General features: G+C 42.5%; 2 protein-coding genes across 4 annotated transcripts in view; one reads left to right on the top strand and one right to left on the bottom strand.

The window, feature by feature from the left end:
- Positions 1–23,296, bottom strand: part of LOC120035714 — a 359,237-nt gene that overhangs the window by 50,659 nt on the left and 285,282 nt on the right. The gene's annotated exons all lie outside the window — the stretch shown is intronic.
- LOC120035706 (tripartite motif-containing protein 16-like) lies at positions 2,491–9,295 on the top strand. 2 transcript variants are annotated; one of them, XM_038982267.1, is made up of 6 exons: positions 2,493–3,178; positions 3,596–3,691; positions 7,281–7,514; positions 8,118–8,277; positions 8,403–8,462; positions 8,699–9,295. In XM_038982267.1, exons 1-6 carry the CDS (start codon positions 2,582–2,584, stop codon positions 9,205–9,207), a joined length of 1,656 nt encoding a protein of 551 aa, XP_038838195.1. In that variant the 5' UTR covers positions 2,493–2,581; the 3' UTR covers positions 9,208–9,295. The 2 variants fall into 2 exon arrangements, with proteins under 2 accessions (XP_038838197.1, XP_038838195.1); XM_038982269.1 differs by lacking the exon at positions 7,281–7,514 and having other exon boundaries at positions 2,491–3,178; positions 8,187–8,277.

Below are 23,296 nucleotides of genomic sequence, written 5' to 3'. Positions count from 1 at the left end.
ACATACAGTATAGAACACCATCTAGAAGACATGTCATTACATACAGTATAGAACACCATCTAGAAGACATATCATTACATACAGTATAGAACACCATCTAGAAGACATATCATTACATACAGTATAGAACACCATCTAGAAGACAGAGACATATCATTACATACAGTATAGAACACCATCTAGAAGACATATCATTACATACAGTATAGAACACCATCTAGAAGACAGAGACATATCATTACATACAGTATAGAACACCATCTAGAAGACATATCATTACATACAGTATAGAACACCATCTAGAAGACATATCATTACATACAGTATAGAACACCATCTAGAAGACAGAGACATATCATTACATACAGTATAGAACACCATCTAGAAGACAGAGACATATCATTACATACAGTATAGAACACCATCTAGAAGACATATCATTACATACAGTATAGAACACCATCTAGAAGACATATCATTACATACAGTATAGAACACCATCTAGAAGACAGAGACATATCATTACATACAGTATAGAACACCATCTAGAAGACATATCATTACATACAGTATAGAACACCATCTAGAAGACATATCATTACATACAGTATAGAACACCATCTAGAAGACAGAGACATATCATTACATACAGTATAGAACACCATCTAGAAGACATATCATTACATACAGTATAGAACACCATCTAGAAGACATATCATTACATACAGTATAGAACACCATCTAGAAGACAGAGACATATCATTACATACAGTATAGAACACCATCTAGAAGACATATCATTACATACAGTATAGAACACCATCTAGAAGACAGAGACATATCATTACATACAGTATAGAACACCATCTAGAAGACATATCATTACATACAGTATAGAACACCATCTAGAAGACGTATCATTACATACAGTATAGAACACCATATAGAAGACATATCATTACATACAGTATAGAACACCATCTAGAAGACATATCATTACATACAGTATAGAACACCACCTAGAAGACAGAGCCATATCATTACATACAGTATAGAACACCATCCAGACGAAATAGACATATCATTACATACAGTATAGAACACCACCTAAAAGACATATCATTACATACAGTATAGAACACCATCTAGAAGACATATCATTACATACAGTATAGATCACCATCTAGAAGACATATCATTACATACAGTATAGAACACAATCTAGAAGACATATCATTACATACAGTATAGAACACCATCTAGAAGACATATCATTACATACAGTATAGAACACCATCTAGAAGACAGAGACATATCATTACATACAGTATAGAACACAATCTAGAAGACATATCATTACATACAGTATAGAACACCATCTAGAAGACATATCATTACATACAGTATAGAACACCATCTAGAAGACAGAGACATATCATTACATACAGTATAGAACACCATCTAGAAGACATATCATTACATACAGTATAGAACACCATCTAGAAGACATATCATTACATACAGTATAGAACACCATCTAGAAGACAGAGACATATCATTACATACAGTATAGAACACAATCTAGAAGACATATCATTACATACAGTATAGAACACCATCTAGAAGACATATCATTACATACAGTATAGAACACCATCTAGAAGACATAGACATATCATTACATAAGGTATAGAACACCATCCAGACGAAATAGACATATCATTACATACAGTATAGAACACCACCTAAAAGACATATCATTACATACAGTATAGAACACCATCTAGAAGACATATCATTACATACAGTATAGATCACCATCTAGAAGACATATCATTACATACAGTATATCATAGATGACATGTATAAATCCTTACTTTATATTTGCTGTACCACTTTCCATGACAGTAGCCTTATTACTGGTTAGGGTTACTGCTGCTGGTACAGTGGAAGAATGAGGCATCACAGTACCTGTTACACCACTGTACTAACAGGACCAATTACACACCAATAAACACACTGTAATGTAAAGAGTTACATCATTCTCAATGATCAGTCTATACATCCAGTATTCATTTCACCTACAGTACATTGTATCCATTTCAAGTCCCCCCTCCCCCCATTGTAGCTAATTATCTAGAACACATTGTACAGTTTTACAACCACGTATGAGTTATTATGGACGCTTATAGTTAGTATCACAGCATATCAGTTTAAGACATTACAACATTCATTAAAAGCATTATAGATATGTACTTCATAGAAACTGTTACCCTTTATATATTCTAACCACTCTATTTCATTTATTCCATATTAAGGGTCCTAACCTGGGAACTAAAATATTTGTCTCCTTCTCAACTTTGCCTGCAGTTTTCTCTCTCTCCCTCCCTTCCTCTAACCCCTCCCTCTCTCACTCCTTCCTTCCCTTCCTCTAACCCCTCCCTCTCTCACTCCCTCCTTCTAACCCCAGCCCTCTGGCAGAACCAGGAAGTCCCTCCCCTTCACAAACTCACTTCTGTGGAAACGAAACTGATCTGATTCTCTGTGTCGTCTGTCTGTGTGAGAGTGAACAACCGTCCAAATGGCTCAGCAGGGAGTTCTGCTGGACCAGGACCAGTTCTGTTGTTCTGTCTGTGTGGATCTACTGAAGGAGCCGGTCACCATCCCCTGTGGACACAGTTACTGTAGGAGCTGTATTGAGGACTGCTGGGATCAGGATGTTCTGAAAGGGGTCTATAGCTGTCCTCAGTGCAGAGAGACCTTCACTCCAAGGCCAACTCTGAGGAAAAATAACATGTTGGCTGAGCTGGTGGAGAAACTGAGAAAGACAGGACTCCAGGCTGCTCCCCCACCTGCTCTGTGCTATGGTGGACCTGCAGATGTGGCGTGTGATGTCTGCACTGGGACCAAAAAGCGGAAAGCCCTCATGTCCTGTCTGCCGTGTCTGGCCTCTTATTGTGAGACTCACCTCCAATCTCACTATGAATCTCCTGCTTTGAAGAAGCACAAGCTGGTCAAAGCCACCGCACAACTACAGGAGAAGATCTGCTCTCATCATGACAAACTGCTGGAAGTTTACTGTCGTACCGATCAGCAGTGTATCTGTATGCTGTGTACAATGGATGAACATAAAGGCCATGATACAGTGTCAGCTGCAGCAGAGAGGACTGAGAAACAGGTAAGACCAGACTAACTTGTTGGTGACTGTCTGATAAACAAAGATTTAAAGATACAGTAGGAACTAAATCTGTTTGACTATGAGAGAATTCAAATGAAGTGGATCCACAAATATGAACACAAACCTTGAGTATATAGATATGTAAACCCAGATTCTCCAAATGTATCACCAATAGTCAAACACTATTATCATTCTGAATGGCCTTTTATGAGTTCAAAGTTCAGTCTCAACCCCTTGATACATGTAGGCCTACCATAAAAACTATAATAATTCACATAGCAACATAATATAATATTGTAAAGGGACTTCCTTAGGATTGTAGACCTTCCTCTCTATGGGTCCTATGTCACATTACTATACTATTGATCTACTGGACTAATAAAGCTTGATAGCTCATTGAAGAGTGATTCTCCACAGAGGCAGCTGGGGATGAGTCAGCAGAAGGTCCAGCAGAGATTCCAGGAGAGAGAGAAGGAGCTGAAGGAGCTCCAACAGGCTGTGGAGTCTTTCAAGGTGAGTATTGTTGACCAGAGGAGACACACTATTTACAGTCGTATGAAAAAGTTTGGGCACCCCTGACAATTTCCATGATTTCCATTTATAAATAATTGGGTGTTTGGATCAGCAATTTCATTTTGATCTATCAAATAACTGATGGACACAGTAATATTTCAGTAGTGAAATGAGGTTTATTGGATTAACAGAAAATGTGCAATATGCATCAAAACAAAATTAGACATGTGCAGAAATTTGGGCACCCCAATAGAAAAATCACATCAATATTTAGTAGAGCCTCCTTTTGCTAAAATAACAGCCTCTAGACGCTTCCCGTAGCCTCTAATGAGTGTCTGGATTCTGGATGAAGGTATTTTGGACCATTCCTCCTTACAAAACATCTCCAGTTCAGTTAGGTTTGATGGTTGCCGAGCCCGCTTCAAATCATCCCACAGATTCTCAATGATATTCAGTTCTGGGGACTGGGATGGCCATTCCAGACCATTGTACTTGTTCCTCTGCATAAATGCCCGGGTAGATTTTGAGCAGTGTTTTGGGTCGTTGTCTTGTTGAAATATCCAGCGCCGGCGTAACTTCAACTTTGTGACTGATTCTTCAACATTATTCCCAAGAATCTGCTGACATTGAGTGGAATCCATGCGACCCTCAACTTTAACAATATTCCCAGTACCGGCACTGGCCACACAGCCCCACAGCATGATGGAACCCCCACCAAATTTTACAAGTGTTTTTCTTGGAACGCTGTGTTCTTTTGCCGCCATGCATAACGTCCCTTGTTATGACCAAATAACTCAATATTTCATCAGTCCACAGCACCAACAGACGTTGTTAGCTAGCTAACGGTAACGTTAACGGTGTCTTTTAAATTCCACATAAGTTATGTGGCGATGAAATCTAGATAACGTTGTATTTAATGTAGTTTTACTATCTGTGCCAGATTATAAATGACACAAATGATATCTAGTTAACGTTGTATTTAATGTAGTTTTACTATCTGTGCCAGGCTATAAATGACACAAATGATATCTAGATAGCGTTGTATTTAATGTAGTTTTACTATCTGTGCCAGGCTATAAATGACACAAATGATATCTAGTTAACATTGTATTTAATGTAGTTTTACTATCTGTACCAGGCTATAAATGAGACAGATGACATAACATCAGACACATATCTTTTCATACTCAGTTGTTTTCATTCAGTAGCCGTTGTAAAACAGTTATCAGTAGGTCATGTGTAGAAAAGGTGACAGTGTTGATCACAGCTTTCTGCTTTCCACGTAGAGTTTTTGGCAAAAAACATTACATTTGATTATTTTGTCAGTAATGGCTGCAAAAATTGGAAAAAATCTTTGTTTATCTTTGTCAAACATGAGATGAACACAAACACACAGAGACAGTGTTGTGGCATGGCAAAGCTACCAGGCAACTATCAATCATGGGAACATTGGTCAGATTTTAACATCTGCCCATGCTAGTGATATTGCAGAGAGAAGGGAGTATCTGAGGAGAATTGTTGTGGTCACATCAATGTTAGGAAGACAGGGACTCTGTTTCCGTGACAATGATGAATCTAGTGGAAGCACAAATAGAGGGAACTTTCTAGAATGTATGGAGCTTTTGAAGGAGTTTGACCCTTTCTGGCAAAGGTACAATACTCCATCAAATTTAACGTACCGTATCTCCAGAATTTAGTAGCAAATAGGAGGTTCACTTTGATGCGTCCACCACAAAATAAGCATCAAAAGAGAGAAGCAGTTCTGTAATATAGGATGTAATATTTGTTTGGGATCTTACTTTTTTTAATCAGATTTTATTCCTAATTATTGTTCAGTTTTTGAAGATGTAATTTAGCTCATTAGTTGTGTTTAGTTTTGCCCCATTGTGGATGATACTGTTTAAGATGGTCCATGTGTCTGAAAAGGTTGGGCAGCGTCCTCTGCTGTCATCGATCGTAGACCAGAAATAGTCAGAAGTTGCAGTTATTTCCTACTTCCTGGTAATGCAGACATAAACACACTTGGCACCATCGAGGATGTTTACTTTCTACACCAGTTGTAATTTTCCAGTTCCGTCCTAAGAACAGGTTTTAGTGGTCAAATAAAAAGGTAGACATTTTTTGGTGCCATTTAGGGGAAATGTAATTCTAAGGATCATTCCAGTCAGAAGAGGCTCTGTGAAGGTTCGTTTCAATTCATTTGCTTTGGCCTCGCTAGTGTTCCAGCTCAGACAACGTTCTTTGGCCGTTTGGACTCGTTCTATTGTCCAGCCTACTAGGACTCAGGGGGCAGAGGCTGGGTCTAGCTCTGCTACGGGGCAGGCTACTGGAGGGGGTACCAGGAGGGAAGAGAGTAGAGCAGGACCAAGAGGTGCTCTGTACATGTCTGTCCAGGAGGGAGGAGAGTAGAGCAGGACCAAGAGGTGTTCTGTACCTGTCTGTCCAGGAGGGAGGAGAGTAGAGCAGGACCATGAGGTGTTCTGTACCTGCCTGTCCAGGAGGGAGGAGAGTAGAGCAGGACCAAGAGGTGTTCTGTACCTGTCTGTCCAGGAGGGAGGAGAGTAGAGCAGGACCAAGAGGTGTTCTGTACCTGTCTGTCCAGGAGGGAGGAGAGTAGAGCAGGACCAAGAGGTGTTCTGTACCTGTCTGTCCAGGAGGGAGGAGAGTAGAGCAGGACCATGAGGTGTTCTGTACCTGTCTGTCCAGGAGGGAGGAGAGTAGAGCAGGACCAAGAGGTGTTCTGTACCTGTCTGTCCAGGAGGGAGGAGAGTAGAGCAGGACCATGAGGTGTTCTGTACCTGTCTGTCCAGGAGGGAGGAGAGTAGAGCAGGACCAAGAGGTGTTCTGTACCTGTCTGTCCAGGAGGGAGGAGAGTAGAGCAGGACCAAGAGGTGTTCTGTACCTGTCTGTCCAGGAGGGAGGAGAGTAGAGCAGGACCAAGAGGTGTTCTGTACCTGTCTGTCCAGGAGGGAGGAGAGTAGAGCAGGACCAAGAGGTGTTCTGTACCTGTCTGTCCAGGAGGGAGGAGAGTAGAGCAGGACCAAGAGGTGTTCTGTACCTGTCTGTCCAGGAGGGAGGAGAGTAGAGCAGGACCAAGAGGTGTTCTGTACCTGTCTGTCCAGGAGGGAGGAGAGTAGAGCAGGACCAAGAGGTGTTCTGTACCTGTCTGTCCAGGAGGGAGGAGAGTAGAGCAGGACCAAGAGGTGTTCTGTACCTGTCTGTCCAGGAGGGGGGACAAGGCCTGTTGGACCTGGAGAGCAGGGTGGTAGCGTTCTGACTCAATGAGTTGCAGAGGCTACTGTACCTACTGTCTCTTTCTCTCTCTCTCTATCTCTCTCTCTCTGTCTCTCTCGCTCTCTCTCTGTCTCTCTCTCTGTCTCTCTCTCTCTCTCTCTCTCTCTCTCTCTCTCTCTCTCTCTCTCTCTCTCTGTCTCTCTCTCTCTCTCTCTCTCTCTCTCTCTCTCTCTCTCTCTCTCTCTCTCTCTCTCTCTCTCTCTCTGTCTCTCTCTCTCTCTCTCTCTCTCTGTCTCTCTGTCTCTCTGTCTCTCTTTCTCTCTCGCTCACTCTCTCTCTCTCTCTCTCTCAACAGCACTCTGCACAGGCAGCAGTGGAGGACAGTGATCAGATCTTTACTGAGCTGATCCGCTCCATTGAGAGAAGGAGCTCTGAGGTGAAGGAGCTGATCAGAGACCAAGAGAAGGCTCAAGTGAGTCAAGCTGAAGGACTCCTGGAGCAACTGAAGCAGGAAATAGCTGAGCTGAGGAAGAGAAGCACTGAGCTGGAGCAGCTCTCACACACAGAGGATCACATCCATTTCCTCCAGGTAACTAAACTGTCTTGTTACATGTGATATGAAATTAACTTCATGTGAAACTATTCACCTACATCATTATGTTGTCCTATCTGTCTCTCTGTCCCTGTCTATCTCTCTCTCTCTGTCTCTCTCTCTCTCTCTCTCTCTCTCTCTGTCCGTCCCCTCTCTATCTATCTTTGTCCGTCCCTATCTCGCTCTGTCCGTCCCTCTCTCTCTCTCTGTCCGTCCCTCTCTCTCTCTCTGTCCGTCCCTATCTCGCTCTGTCCGTCCCTCTCTCTCTCTCTGTCCGTCCCTCTCTCTCTCTCTGTCCGTCCCTCTCTCTCTCTGTCCGTCCCTCTCTCTCTCTGTCCGTCCCTCTCTCTCTCTCTCTCTCTATCCCTCTCTCTCTCTCTGTCCGTCCCTATCTCTCTCTGTATGTCCCTATCTCTCTCTGTCCGTCCCCGTCTCTCTCTCTCTCTCTCTCTCTCTCTGTCCCTCGCTCTCTCTCTCTGTCCCTCGCTCTCTCTCTGTCCCTCGCTTTCTCTCTCCCTCCCTCCCTCCCTCCCTCTCTCTCTCTCTCTCTCTCTGTCCCTCTCCCTGTCCCTCTCTCTGTCTCTCTCTCTCTCTCTCCAGAGTTATCAGTCTCTCTCCAGTATCAGTGTATCTTCAGACTTACCTAGCATCGTTGTCCGTCCTCTTCAGTACTTTGGAGATGTGATTAAGACTGTGTCTGAACTGAGAGAGAAACTAGAAGACTTCCTTAAAGGAGAATGGACCAAGATCTCCACTACAGGTGTGTTGAAAACAATAAGAACATCAACTTTAGACCATTGAAAGTTCCCTACTAGTCATATACATGTGGAATATGGTCTGATGATAACATTCCCTCTCTCTGTCAATGTGTTTGTGTGTCTGTAGTGAATATAGTGGATGTTGTACTGCCTCCAGAGCCCAAGACCAGAGAACAGTTGTTACAATGTGAGTCTCTTTATTGTGAAGTAACTAACAGTCTCTTTTTACTGACACTCCTAACAATCCCTCTAGAAATATATAGCAATAGTAGATCTAATCAAAGACTGGGTATCTATCTGACTCCTCATATGTCTCTGATTTGATCTCTGCTGTGCTCTAATCAAAGACAGGGTAGATACAGTATCTGACTTAACTTATTGTTCTGACTCCCCTCATTGGTCTCTGCTCTGCTCTTCTCCCAGATTCCTGTCAGCTCACACTGGACCCAAACACAGCAGGTACACTCCTCTCTCTGTCTGAAGGGAACAGAAAGGTGACCTGTACAGACCAAGTCCAACCATATCCTGACCATCCAGACAGATTCACCAACCGGTGTCAGGTTCTGTGTAGAGAGGGTCTGTCTGGACGCTGTTACTGGGAGGTGGAGTGGACTGGTTATGTTGTTACAGCAGTCTCATATAAAGACATCAGCAGAACAGAGACAGGTAATATATTTGGATTCAATAACAAGTCCTGGAGTTTAAAGTGCTCTAGAGGTGATTATTGTTTCAGACACAATAATGTTGTGTCTAAAGTATCAGGTCCTCAGTCCTCCAGAGTAGGAGTGTACCTGGATCACAAGGCAGGTACTCTGTCCTTCTACAGTGTCTCTGACACAATGACCCTCCTCCACAGAGTCCAGACCACATTCACTCAGACCCTGTATTTTGGGTTTTGTCTCGATGGTACTGCTGATCTGGTTAAACTGTAGTAGGGTCCACATAGATACTAGTCATGCTGGTGTAGTCTATAGCTGAGCTAGTTAAACTGTAGTAGGGTCCACATAGATACTAGTCATGCTGGTGTAGTCTATAGCTGAGCTGGTTAAACTGTAGTAGGGTCCACATAGATACTAGTCATGCTGGTGTAGTCTATAGCTGAGCTGGTTAAACTGTAGTAGGGTCCACATAGAGACTAGTCATGCTGGTGTAGTCTATAGCTGAGCTGGTTAAACTGTAGTAGGGTCCACATAGATACTAGTCATGCTGGTGTAGTCTATAGCTGAGCTGGTTAAACTGTAGTAGGGTCCACATAGATACTAGTCATGCTGGTGTAGTCTATAGCTGAGCTGGTTAAACTGTAGTAGGGTCCACATAGATACTAGTCATGCTGGTGTAGTCTATAGCTGAGCTGGTTAAACTGTAGTAGGGTCCACATAGATAGTAGTCATGCTGGTGTAGTCTATAGCTGAGCTGGTTAAACTGTAGTAGGGTCCACATAGATACTAGTCATGCTGGTGTAGTCTATAGCTGAGCTGGTTAAACTGTAGTAGGGTCCACATAGATACTAGTCATGCTGGTGTAGTCTATAGCTGAGCTGGTTAAACTGTAGTAGTGTCCACATAGATACTAGTCATGCTGGTGGTGATGGTCCCCAGATGTGATGATTCATTCTGCTCTGTTTTATCTACAATGATTTAACTGATTTGATCTTCAGAAGATGTTATGAATTAAAATTCAATGTTTTAATTTTTTTGTAATTGCAATGTTTTAATCTTGTACATTTCCATGAATCATGATGTCTGGTGTTGATGTATATTGGTTGTCATTCAGAACCATTGATATGTTTTCTCAGTTGGTTCTCTGTCTCTATGTAATTCTCCTCAGTATCATTGATCAGCTTGTTGGTCCTAATTGATGTGTTCTCTGTCACCTGGAGCTGCATGGAAAATGGTCCAGGAACTAAAGGACAATTCAGGACTAGTCAGCCCACTACAAGCTGGTATCACTTACTTTCTACTAAACTATATGGACTGGTTTCCCAGACACAGATTAATCCTAGTCCTGGACTAAAAAGTATGTTCAATGTAGATGTCCAGGAAACCGTCCCTAAATGTGTCATCTTTCATCCTCCCATACTGCTCAGTCCAGCAACATTAAACCTGTCCAGCAGGTGGTGCTATTGACCAAACAATAAAACCAGCAGATATCTTGACTTGCCACTCAGTATATCAGTAATGTTCAGAATAGTACTTTAATATCATTGGAGATTGATGGTCTTTTTAATCCACTATCCAGAGTCAGGAACAGATGAAGTTAGGTCTGCTACTGTTCAGTGATTAAATATGATTTATGGTGATGGGAAATAATAAAAAACACTAAACTTCATCTAGTAATAGTTTTCCTTTGTTATTTATTCCAAGGTGTGTCTTTAACTTGTAAATGTATTGTGTGGAGGTGAGCTAGTGGTGTGGCTGATAGAATAGAATGAAAAGGGAGGAGGGGAGGAAGAGGGGAGGAGTGAAGGGCTGTTCAAGAAACCAGATGAGGAAGAGGAAGATGTTCAGGGGAATTACTGTCTCTGTTCCAAATGGTTCCCTATTCCCTACGTAGTGCACTGCGGTGCTTCTGACCAGGTCTAAAGTAGTGTTCTACGTAGGGAATAGGGTGTAGATGTATTACAATATCATGCTTTAGTGTTTGGCACAACAATATATTAGATCTCCACCCCCCCACTTCCTGTCTGTCTTCCCCCAGTTCTGTTAAGACTTCCTCTCATTGAACTGGGCCTCATTCTAAATGGTCACTTTGTATTGATAGTCCATACTGGTCTTTACTATGGTTCTACATACAGTACCTGTATTGATAGTCCAGACTGGGCTTTACTATGGTTCTACATACAGTACCTGTATTGATAGTCCATACTGGTCTTTACTATGGTTCTACATACAGTACCTGTATTGATAGTCCATACTGGACTTTACTATGGTTCTACCTACAGTATCTGTATTGATAGTCCATACTGGTCTTTACTATGGTTCTACATACAGTATCTGTATTGATAGTCCATACTGGTCTTTACTATGGTTCTACATACAGTACCTGTATTGATAGTCCATACTGGTCTTTACTATGGTTCTACCTACAGTACCTGTATTGATAGTCCATACTAGGCTTTACTATGGTTCTACATACAGTATCTGTATTGATAGTCCATACTGGTCTTTACTATGGTTCTACCTACAGTACCTGTATTGATAGTCCATACTGGTCTTTACTATGGTTCTACATACAGTACCTGTATTGATAGTCCATACTGGTCTTTACTATGGTTCTACATACAGTACCTGTATTGATAGTCCATACTGGGCTTTACTATGGTTCTACATACAGTACCTGTATTGATTTTTTATTATAGTTTTTATTTTACCTTTATTTAACACAACATTAAACAACACTATAAACACACATACAGTACAACAATTACATATTACATTAAAAACACAAACATCTTGACTAAAAACAGCTGGCCTAAAAACAATTACAATCTTCTATGATTATATACATCGATCAAGTGTTTAAACTCCAACGAAACTAGATCATCACATTTTAAAATGTTCAGGAGAGAATTCCAGGACCAAGGAGCTGAGTAACTAAAACTATTTCTACCATGACCTGTTCTAATGTTTGGTACTGTTAGAAGCAAATCAGAATGGGACTGTAATTGATATTTATTTACTGACCTGACTAAAAAAGAACAGATAAAATGTCATTTTACCCAACATGGCCTTATAAATCAGTGTCTACCAGTGTTTAAGACTACTCAAGGTCAATGACGACCAGCCAACAGCGCTGTAGAGATCACAATGATGTGTTAGACGTTTCTGATTTGTAATGAACCTGAGGGCTGCATGATACACTGAATCAAGTGCTCTCAGGGTAGTGGCTGAGGGCTGCATGATACACTGAATCAAGTGCTCTCAGGGTAGTGGTTGAGGGCTGCATGATACACTGAATCAAGTGCTCTCAGGGTAGTGGCTGAGGGCTGCATGATACACTGAATCAAGTGCTCTCAGGGTAGTGGCTGAGGGCTGCATGATACACTGAATCAAGTGCTCTCAGGGTAGTGGCTGAGGGCTGCATGATACACTGAATCAAGTGCTCTCAGGGTAGTGGCTGAGGGCTGCATGATACACTGAATCAAGTGCTCTCAGGGTAGTGGCTGAGGGCTGCATGATACACTGAATCAAGTGCTCTCAGGGTAGTGGCTGAGGGCTGCATGATACACTGAATCAAGTGCTCTCAGGGTAGTGGTTGAGGCCTGCATATATATAACATCACTAAAATCTAAAACCGCCAGTAATGTACATCGTACCAGCTCCTTCCTGGCCTCCAGAGAACAACAAGCCTTATGCCGGTAATAAAAACCTATTTTCAGCTTGAGCTTCCTTATCAAGTTCTCTACATGAACAGTGAAGCTCAGCTCTTCATCAACCCACACACCCAAATATTTGTACACTTTGACTTGCTCTAAAAATGAACATCCGCTGTTTCATTAAGATCCCCAATGTTGTTGATATACAAAATGAACATCCGCTGTTTCATTAAGATCCCCAATGTTGTTGATATACAAAATGAACATCCGCTGTTTCAATAAGATCCCCAATGTTGTTGATATACAAAATGAACAACAGTGGGCCCACAATAGAACCTTGCAGAACACCTGAGCACAACTCTATGGACTCAGATTTACAACCATCCACCATTACACATTGTGTATGATTTGATAGGTCATTTATAAACCAATCTAGATCATGACCTGTAATTCCACAACATTTTAACCTTTGCACTAACACAGCATGGTCCACGGTGTCAAAAGCCTTCGACAAATCAATAAAGACAGACACACTTGTTGTCAAGAGCACAGTGAATGTCATTTAAAACCTTCAATGTTGCTGAAACAGTGCTGTGGCCAGACCTAAAGCCTGACTGCATTCCATTAAAGAAGTTGTTTTCTTGGAGGCCTTCAGCTCCCTACTAACTAAGGACTCCAGTACCTTTGACAGTACAGACGATGTTGATATGGGTCGATAGTTGTCAAGTAGCTACGGATCTCCACCTTTCAGGAGAGGCAGTACAGACGATGTTGATATGGGTCGATAGTTGTCAAGTAGCGAAGGATCTCCACCTTTCAGGAGAGGCAGTACAGACGATGTTGATATGGGTCGATAGTTGTCAAGTAGGGAAGGATCTCCACCTTTCAGGAGAGGCAGTACAGACGATGTTGATATGGGTCGATAGTTGTCAAGTAGCGAAGGATCTCCACCTTTCAGGAGAGGCAGTACAGACGATGTTGATATGGGTCGATAGTTGTCAAGTAGTGAAGGATCTCCACCTTTCAGGAGAGGCAGTACAGACGATGTTGATATGGGTCGATAGTTGTCAAGTAGCGAAGGATCTCCACCTTTCAGGAGAGACAGTACAGACGATGTTGATATGGGTCGATAGTTGTCAAGTAGTGAAGGATCTCCACCTTTCAGGAGAGACAGTACAGACGATGTTGATATGGGTCGATAGTTGTCAAGTAGTGAAGGATCTCCACCTTTCAGGAGAGACAGTACAGACGATGTTGATATGGGTCGATAGTTGTCAAGTAGCGAAGGATCTCCACCTTTCAGGAGAGACAGTACAGACGATGTATATGGGGGAGAGCAATGATGTCAGCAGCTAGGTGTAGGAAGCGGGGGTCTAGTTCATCAGGGACAGGGGATTTTGTTCTATCAATTTATTTCAGGGCTTTACACACTTCTGAAACAGAGAAGGATGAGAAGGAGAACCTGGTGAAGGAGTGTACAGGGGTGTCAGGGATGAGAAGGAGAACCTGGTGAAGGAGCGCACAGGGGTGTCAGGGATGAGAAGGAGAACCTGGTGAAGGAGGGCACAGGGGTGTCAGGGATGAGGAGGAGAACCTGGGGAAGGAGTGCACAGGGGTCTCAGGGATGAGAAGGAGAACCTGGTGAAGGAGCGCACAGGGGTGTCAGGGATGAGAAGGAGAACCTGGTGAAGGAGAGCACAGGGGTGTCAGGGATGAGAAGGAGAACCTGGTGAAGGAGTGTACAGGGGTGTCAGGGATGAGAAGGAGAACCTGGTGAAGGAGTGTACAGGGGTGTCAGGGATGAGAAGGAGAACCTGGTGAAGGAGTGCACAGGGGTGTCAGGGATGAGAAGGAGAACCTGTGAAGGAGAGCACAGGGATGTCAGGGATGAGAACCTGGTGGGGGCTCATTTAGACCTTTTAACATTTTTAAATAAACTGCCTGGATCTATAAAATGCTGATTCAAGGCTTTCAGAATGGAGGTTCTCTCAGTTACAACCTGAGTGTCGACCAACAATAGTTTGGGAAGCTGTGAATCTTCTTTTCACTCCAAACCTTTCACTACTTGTCAAAATGTGGAGGGATTATTTAAATGATCTGTAGTAGATTTCAGGGAGTGGTCTGCTTTCACTTTTCAGATCATAATGATCTGTAGTAGATTTCAGGTAGTGGTCTGCTTTCATTTTCAGATCATAATGATCTGTAGTAGATTTCAGGGAGTGGTCTGCTTTCACTTTTCAGATCATAATGATCTGTAGTAGATTTCAGGGAGTGGTCTGCTTTCACTTTTCAGATCATAATGATCTGTAGTAGATTTCAGGTAGTGGTCTGCTTTCACTTTTCAGATCATAATGATCTGTAGTAGATTTCAGGGAGTGGTCTGCTTTCACTTTTCAGATCATAATGATCTGTCGTAGATTTCAGGGAGTGGTCTGCTTTCACTTTTCAGATCATAATGATCTGTAGTAGATTTCAGGGAGTGGTCTGCTTTCACTTTTAAGATCATAATGATCTGTAGTAGATTTCAGGGAGTGGTCTGCTATCACTCTTCAGATCATAATGATCTGAAGTAGATTTCAGGTAGTGGTCTGCTTTCACTTTTCAGATCATAATGATCTGTAGTAGATTTCAGGGAGTGGTCTGCTTTCACTTTTCAGATCATAATGATCTGTAGTAGATTTCAGGGAGTGGTCTGCTTTCACTTTTCAGATCATAATGATCTGTAGTAGATTTCAGGGAGTGGTCTGCTTTCACTTTTCAGATCATAATGATCTGTAGTAGATTTCAGGGAGTGGTCTGCTTTCACTTTTCAGATCATAGCCACACCCATATTTCTAAGACGTTTAAAAGCCATCCAATCATCCGCTGAGCCAGACCCTCTTGCTTTAACCCACATAGCATTTTGTTCCCTTATGATTTTAGTAATTTCCTCAGTAATGCTGTTTACATCATGTAAAACACCTGGAGTATCAAACAGCTTCCTGTTTCTTTTCGTAATGACACGTGGAGAATGCTCAGGAATTTGACCATCTCTCACACAAGCAAGAGCACAGTGATCACTTATGTAATTTGCAAAAATACCAGAAGCATTAAAACGATGAAGAGTATCGGTTAAGATCAAATCAATCAAAGAGGATTTCAGAGGATCCTTTATATTGAACCTGGTGTTGACAATCTGAGTGAGATTATAGGTTTTGTATAGAATTTAGAGATGATCAGAGCTAGATGTTAACCAGTCCTGATTCAGATCACCCATCAGGACAAAGTCAGAGTTGACATGCTGTGATAATCTGAAAATACAATCCAGAGAGACAGCAGTAGCAGATGGTCTATAACAACAAGATGCAACAATATTTAAACAGAGCAGATGGTCTTTAACAACAAGATACAACAATATTTAACCAGGAGCAGATGGTCAATAACAACAAGATGCAACAATATTTAAACAGGAGCAGATGGTCTATAACAACAAGACACAACAATATTTAAACAGGAGCAGATGGTCAATAACAACAAGATGCAACCATATTTAACCAGGAGCAGATGGTCTATAACAACAAGATACAACAATATTTAAACAGGAGCAGATGGTCAATAACAACAAGATACAACAATATTTAAACAGGAGCAGGTGGTCTATAACAACAAGACACAACAATATTTAAACAGGAGCAGATGGTCAATAACAACAAGATACAACAATATTTAAACAGGAGCAGATGGTCAATAACAACAAGATACAACAATATTTAAACAGGAGCAGATGGTCAATAACAACAAGATACAACAATATTTAAACAGGAGCAGATGGTCAATAACAACAAGATACAACAATATTTAAACAGGAGCAGGTGGTCTATAACAACAAGACACAACAATATTTAAACAGGAGCAGATGGTCTATAACAACAAGATACAACAATATTTAAACAGAGCAGATGGTCTATAACAACAAGATACAACAATATTTAAACAGGAGACAAGGTTAAGGTTCAACCACAGATATTCAACTTGCTGAGGTTTAGTAGAAGTCAGACGGCTGAGAACTTGTGTTTTACGTAAACAGCAACACCTCCACCCTTAGATTTACCATCTGCACCTAAAACATTGTAACCATTTATGCCAATATGTTAGTCTGCAATATATTTTTGCAGCCAGGTGTCAGAAAGCATAAATACATCAGAGTGGTCAGTTTTATCCATATATCCACAACATGAAGCTTCAGCAGCAGACTTCTTACATTCATACGCAGAAACCTCCGCTCTGACTACTTAATTGGGCAGGGGGAAGAATGTCAGGACCTGGGTCAGATTGCACATTTCCAGACAGTAGAAGCAGCAAGATAATGGCCAGTCTAGATCGGGGGTTACAACATTTGGATTTATAGACAGCACTTGAAGGACAATCCATAGTCACCAGAATCTTTAACGCCACACCATTCAGGAGATGTGTAAAGTCCAGAGACATGGTTAAGTACCAAGAAAACAGTCCTGACATGTAAGCGCAGAGTCCCATTTCTCCCATGTTGTTTGGGATGTATGTGCATAGATCTCACAGGCATTCACAGAGCAATTGTTTAGTTTATCCCAAAACTCCAGGGAGAAACAGTATATATTTCCTCATTCACAGAGCAGGTGTGTGGTTTCTCCCAAAACTCGAGAGAGAAACAGTCATATATTTCCTCATTCACAGAGCAAGCATGTGGTTTCGCTAACAAAAACAGTATTAAAAATCACTAAAATCCAGACCAGAATGGATGGTCATGTAAAAGTAGTGAGCGAAATGTTTGGTGGGTCACTCAGTCAGTTGAGGGCACCTGTACCAGACTAGGAGAGACAGACCAGAGCAGGAGAGGACACCTGTACCAGACTGGGAGAGACAGACCAGAGCAGGAGAGGGCACCTGTACCAGACTGGGAGAGACAGACCAGAGCAGGAGAGGGCACCTGTACCAGACTGGGAGAGACAGACCAGGGCAGGAGAGGACACCTGTACCAGACTAGGAGAGACAGACCAGAGCAGGAGAGGACACCTGTACCAGACTGGGAGAGACAGACCAGAGCAGGAGAGGACACCTGTACCAGACTGGGAGAGACAGACCAGAGCAGGAGAGGACACCTGTACCAGACTGGGAGAGACAGACCAGAGCAGGAGAGGACACCTGTACCAGACTGGGAGAGACAGACCAGAGCAGGAGAGGACACCTGTACCAGACTGGGAGAGACAGACCAGAGCAGGAGAGGACACCTGTACCAGACTGGGAGAGACAGACCAGAGCAGGAGAGGACACCTGTACCAGACTGGGAGAGACAGACCAGAGCAGGAGAGGACACCTGTACCAGACTGGGAGAGACAGACCAGAGCAGGAGAGGACACCTGTACCAGACTGGGAGAGACAGACCAGAGCAGGAGAGGACACCTGTACCAGACTGGGAGAGACAGACCAGAGCAGGAGAGGACACCTGTACCAGACTGGGAGAGACAGACCAGGGCAGGCGGGGAGCAGTGCACCAGGTAACAGGGGATGTGAGAGTGTCCAGAGATGAGTCTTTCCTTGGAGCAGGAACACAGAGCACAACTAGGACAGCATCACACCTTCTGCTCTACACAAACTACAGGACCAATCAAAAGCTGGGACACACCTGACATAGACAATCAGGTGAGAACACATGATAGTCCCACTGAGGTCACTGGGACACACCTGACATAGACAATCAGGTGAGAACATGACAGTCCCACTGAGCTCACTGGGACACACCTGACATAGACAATCAGGTGAGAACATGACAGTCCCACTGAGCTCACTGGGACACACCTGACATAGACAATCAGGTGAGAACACATGATAGTCCCACTGAGCTCACTGGGACACACCTGACATAGACAATCAGGTGAGAACACATGATAGTCCCACTGAGCTCACTGGGACACACCTGACATAGACAATCAGGTGAGAACATATGATAGTCCCACTGAGCTCACTGGGACACACCTGACATAGACAATCAGGTGAGAACATGACAGTCCCACTGAGCTCACTGGGACACACCTGACATAGACAATCAGGTGAGAACACATGATAGTCCCACTGAGCTCACTGGGACACACCTGACATAGACAATCAGGTGAGAACATGACAGTCCCACTGAGCTCACTGGGACACACCTGACATAGACAATCAGGTGAGAACACATGATAGTCCCACTGAGCTCACTGGAACACACCTGACATAGACAATCAGGTGAGAACATGACAGTCCCACTGAGCTCACTGGAACACACCTGACATAGACAATCAGGTGAGAACATGACAGTCCCACTGAGCTCACTGGGACACACCTGACATAGACAATCAGGTGAGAACATATGATAGTCCCACTGAGCTCAAACCAGATGGGATGGCGTATCGCTGCAGAATGCTGTGGTAGCCATGCTGGTTAAGTGTGCCTTGAATTCTAAATACATCATAGACAGTGTCACCAGCAAAGCACCCCCACACCATCACACCACCTCTTATCAAGTGAAATGTGAATGACTATCTATTGCTGCAAAGAAACCACTACTAAAGGACATCAATAATAAGAAGAGACTTGCTTGGGCCAAGAAACACAAGCAATGGACATTGGACCGGTGGAAATCTGTCCTTTGGTCTGATGAGTCCAGATGTAAAACTTCTGGTTCCTACCGCCGTGTCTTTGTGAGAAGCAGAGTAGGTGAACAGATGATCTCTGCATGTGTATTTTCCACCATGAAGCATGGAGGAGGAGGTGTGGGGGTGCTTTGCTGGTGACACTGTCAGTAATTCATTTAGAATTCAAGGTAGACTTAACCAGCATGGTTACCACAGCATTCTGCAGCGATACACCATCCCATCTGGTTTGCGCTTAGTGGGACTATCATTTGTTTTTCAGCAGGACAGTGACCCAACACACCTCCAGGCTGTGTAAGGGCTATTTGACCAAGAAGGAGAGTGATGGAGTGCTGCATCAGATGACCTGGTCTCCACTTGATTTGTTTAACACGTTTTTGGTTACTACATGATTCCATATGTGTTAATTCATGTCTTCACTACAATGTAGAAAATAGTAAAAATAAAGAAAAACCCTTGAATGAGTAGATGTGTCCAAACTTTTGACTGGTCCTGTATGTTAAGGGGATGGTTCCCCCCAATAGAAAGGTCCATACCTCTAAATACCATCTCATTAGATGGAGCCATTTCCCCCCATTAGTTTGGGATTCAGACCTGCAGTCATCTTCATTTCAGACACTTTGGAGAAGTGTTCCACAGGCAGTAAATCTACTGTAGAATAAATGGAACCTGGATCCATTTCATTCTATTAACATGGTTTATGTGTTATAGCAGTAATGGGGTTAAACTGATATTAAAATGACAACTCCATAGGTGGTACCAGGTCAGGGGAGTTCATCTCTGCTCCCAGCATCCCTGGGACAGTACTGATCAACATAGCTGACCTGATGCAGAGGTGGACCAGTGATGTTTTCCGCTCAGTGGTGAGACTTGCCCTTCCATTTGACACACCTTTACCTGATGAGATCATACAAGACGTTACAGGCTTATTGCACGTGGAAACAGACCTGCGTTAAAATAATGTTGAATATTTAATAAGCAGTCTTTGATTAGATTTCAAAAAGTATTTCAATCCAATTTGTAAGTCGCCCTGGATAAGAGCGTCTGCTAAATGACTTAAATGTAAATGTAACAGTGTAGCAAAACATTTAGCAACATAATTATTTTAGTTCAGTTATTCCCTCCCTGTTTCAGTTCATTTTCTTCAGTTTGGTGCCTCGTGGATATGATTCAGGTCTCCGTGGAAACATCAATGTAAATTCACCTTTGATTTTTACTCCTCACTTTCCCTTTCAGGTCCATAGGGTTTTACTGCCCCCTGCTGGAGACTGGAGCACACTGCAGTCCCTTTCAGGTCCATAGGGTTTTAATGTCCCCTGCTGGAGACTGGAGCACACTGCAGTCCCTTTCAGGTCCATAGGGTTTTACTGCCCCCTGCTGGAGACTGGAGCACACTGCAGTCCCTTTCAGGTCCATAGGGTTTTACTGCCCCCTGCTGGAGACTGGAGCACACTGCAGTCCCTGGCTTTCTTTGTGCAGCCGGATGATGAGGCCCTCATCAATACAGATACTGTATGTAGAACCATAGTAAAGACCAGTATGGACTATCAATACAGGTACTGTATGTAGAACCATAGTAAAGACCAGTATGGGCTATCAATACAGGTACTGTATGTAGAACCATAGTAAAGTCCAGTATGGACTATCAATACAGGTACTGTATGTAGAACCATAGTAAAGTCCAGTATGGACTATCAATACAGGTACTGTATGTAGAACCATAGTAAAGACCAGTATGGACTATCAATACAGGTACTGTATGTAGAACCATAGTAAAGTCCAGTATGGACTATCAATACAGGTACTGTATGTAGAACCATAGTAAAGACCAGTATGGACTATCAATACAGGTACTGTATGTAGAACCATAGTAAAGACCAGTATGGACTATCAATACAGGTACCGTATGTAGAACCATAGTAAAGCCCAGTATAGACTATCAATACAGGTACTGTATGTAGAACCATAGTAAAGACCAGTATGGACTATCAATACAGGTACTGTATATAGAACCATAGTAAAGCCCAGTATGGACTATCAATACAGGTACTGTATGTAGAACCATAGTAAAGTCCAGTATGGACTATCAATACAAAGTGACCATTTAGAATGAGGCCCAGTTCAATGAGAGGAAGTCTTAACAGAACTGGGGGATGACAGACAGGAAGTGGGGGGGGGGTTGAGATCTAATATATTGTTGTGCCAAACACTAAAGCATGATATTGTAATAAGTCTACACCCTATTCCCTACGTAGAACACTACTTTAGACCTGGTCAGAAGCACCGCAGTGCACTACGTAGGGAATAGGGAACCATTTGGAACAGAGACAGTAATTCCCCTGAACATCTTCCTCTTCCTCATCTGGTCTCTTGAACAGCCCTTCACTCCTCCCCTCTTCCTCTCCTCCTCCCTTTTCATTCTCTTCTATCAGCCACACCACTAGCTCACCTCCACACAATACATTTACAAGTTAAAGACACACCTTGGAATAAATAACAAAGGAAAACTATTACTAGATGAAGTTTAGTGTTTTTTATTATTTCCCATCACCATAAATCATATTTAATCACTGAACAGTAGCAGACCTAACTTCATCTGTTCCTGACTCTGGATAGTGGATTAAAAAGACCATCAATCTCCAATGATATTAAAGTACTATTCTGAACATTACTGATATACTGAGTGGCAAGTCAAGATATCTGCTGGTTTTATTGTTTGGTCAATAGCACCACCTGCTGGACAGGTTTAATGTTGCTGGACTGAGCAGTATGGGAGGATGAAAGATGACACATTTAGGGACGGTTTCCTGGACATCTACATTGAACATACTTTTTAGTCCAGGACTAGGATTAATCTGTGTCTGGGAAACCAGTCCATATAGTTTAGTAGAAAGTAAGTGATACCAGCTTGTAGTGGGCTGACTAGTCCTGAATTGTCCTTTAGTTCCTGGACCATTTTCCATGCAGCTCCAGGTGACAGAGAACACATCAATTAGGACCAACAAGCTGATCAATGATACTGAGGAGAATTACATAGAGACAGAGAACCAACTGAGAAAACATATCAATGGTTCTGAATGACAACCAATATACATCAACACCAGACATCATGATTCATGGAAATGAACAAGATTAAAACATTGCAATTACAGAAATATGAAAACATTGTATTGAATTAAACAAATATTACTACAAATGAAATCTCTGAAGATCAATTCAGTCAGAAACAATCAACAAATTATTGTAAAGAAAAACAGAGCAGAATGAATCATCACATCTGGGGACCATCACCACCAGCATGACTAGTATCTATGTGGACCCTACTACAGTTTAACCAGCTCAGCTATAGACTACACCAGCATGACTAGTATCTATGTGGACCCTACTACAGTTTAACCAGCTCAGCTATAGACTACACCAGCATGACTAGTATCTATGTGGACCCTACTACAGTTTAACCAGCTCAGCTATAGACTACACCAGCATGACTAGTATCTATGTGGACCCTACTACAGTTTAACCAGCTCAGCTATAGACTACACCAGCATGACTAGTATCTATGTGGACCCTACTACAGTTTAACCAGCTCAGCTATAGACTACACCAGCATGACTAGTATCTATGTGGACCCTACTATAGTTTAACCAGCTCAGCTATAGACTACACCAGCATGACTAGTATCTATGTGGACCCTACTACAGTTTAACCAGCTCAGCTATAGACTACACCAGCATGACTAGTATCTATGTGGACCCTACTACAGTTTAACCAGCTCAGCTATAGACTACACCAGCATGACTAGTATCTATGTGAACCCTACTACAGTTTAACCAGCTCAGCTATAGACTACACCAGCATGACTAGTATCTATGTGGACCCTACTACAGTTTAACCAGCTCAGCTATAGACTACACCAGCATGACAAGTATCTATGTGGACCCTACTACAGTTTAACCAGCTCAGTTATAGACTACACCAGCATGACTACTATCTATGTGGACCCTACTACAGTTTAACCAGCTCAGCTATAGACTACACCAGCATGACTAGTATCTATGT

This window comes from Salvelinus namaycush, unplaced genomic scaffold (genome assembly GCF_016432855.1).
Source record: "Salvelinus namaycush isolate Seneca unplaced genomic scaffold, SaNama_1.0 Scaffold11, whole genome shotgun sequence".
In the NCBI taxonomy this organism is placed as follows: domain Eukaryota; kingdom Metazoa; phylum Chordata; class Actinopteri; order Salmoniformes; family Salmonidae; genus Salvelinus; species Salvelinus namaycush.
This window is presented reverse-complemented; position numbering and strand designations above follow the sequence as displayed.

Bases quoted from the DNA above. Each gene is read 5' to 3' on its own strand.
- LOC120035706 (XM_038982267.1), top strand. From the start codon at position 2,582: ATGGCTCAGCAGGGAGTTCTGCTGGACCAGGACCAGTTCTGTTGTTCT. The intron at 3,692-7,280 runs GTGAGTATTGTT...CTCTCTCAACAG, and splicing joins AGGCTGTGGAGTCTTTCAAG to CACTCTGCACAGGCAGCAGT. The intron at 7,515-8,117 runs GTAACTAAACTG...CTCTCTCTCCAG, and splicing joins ATCACATCCATTTCCTCCAG to AGTTATCAGTCTCTCTCCAG.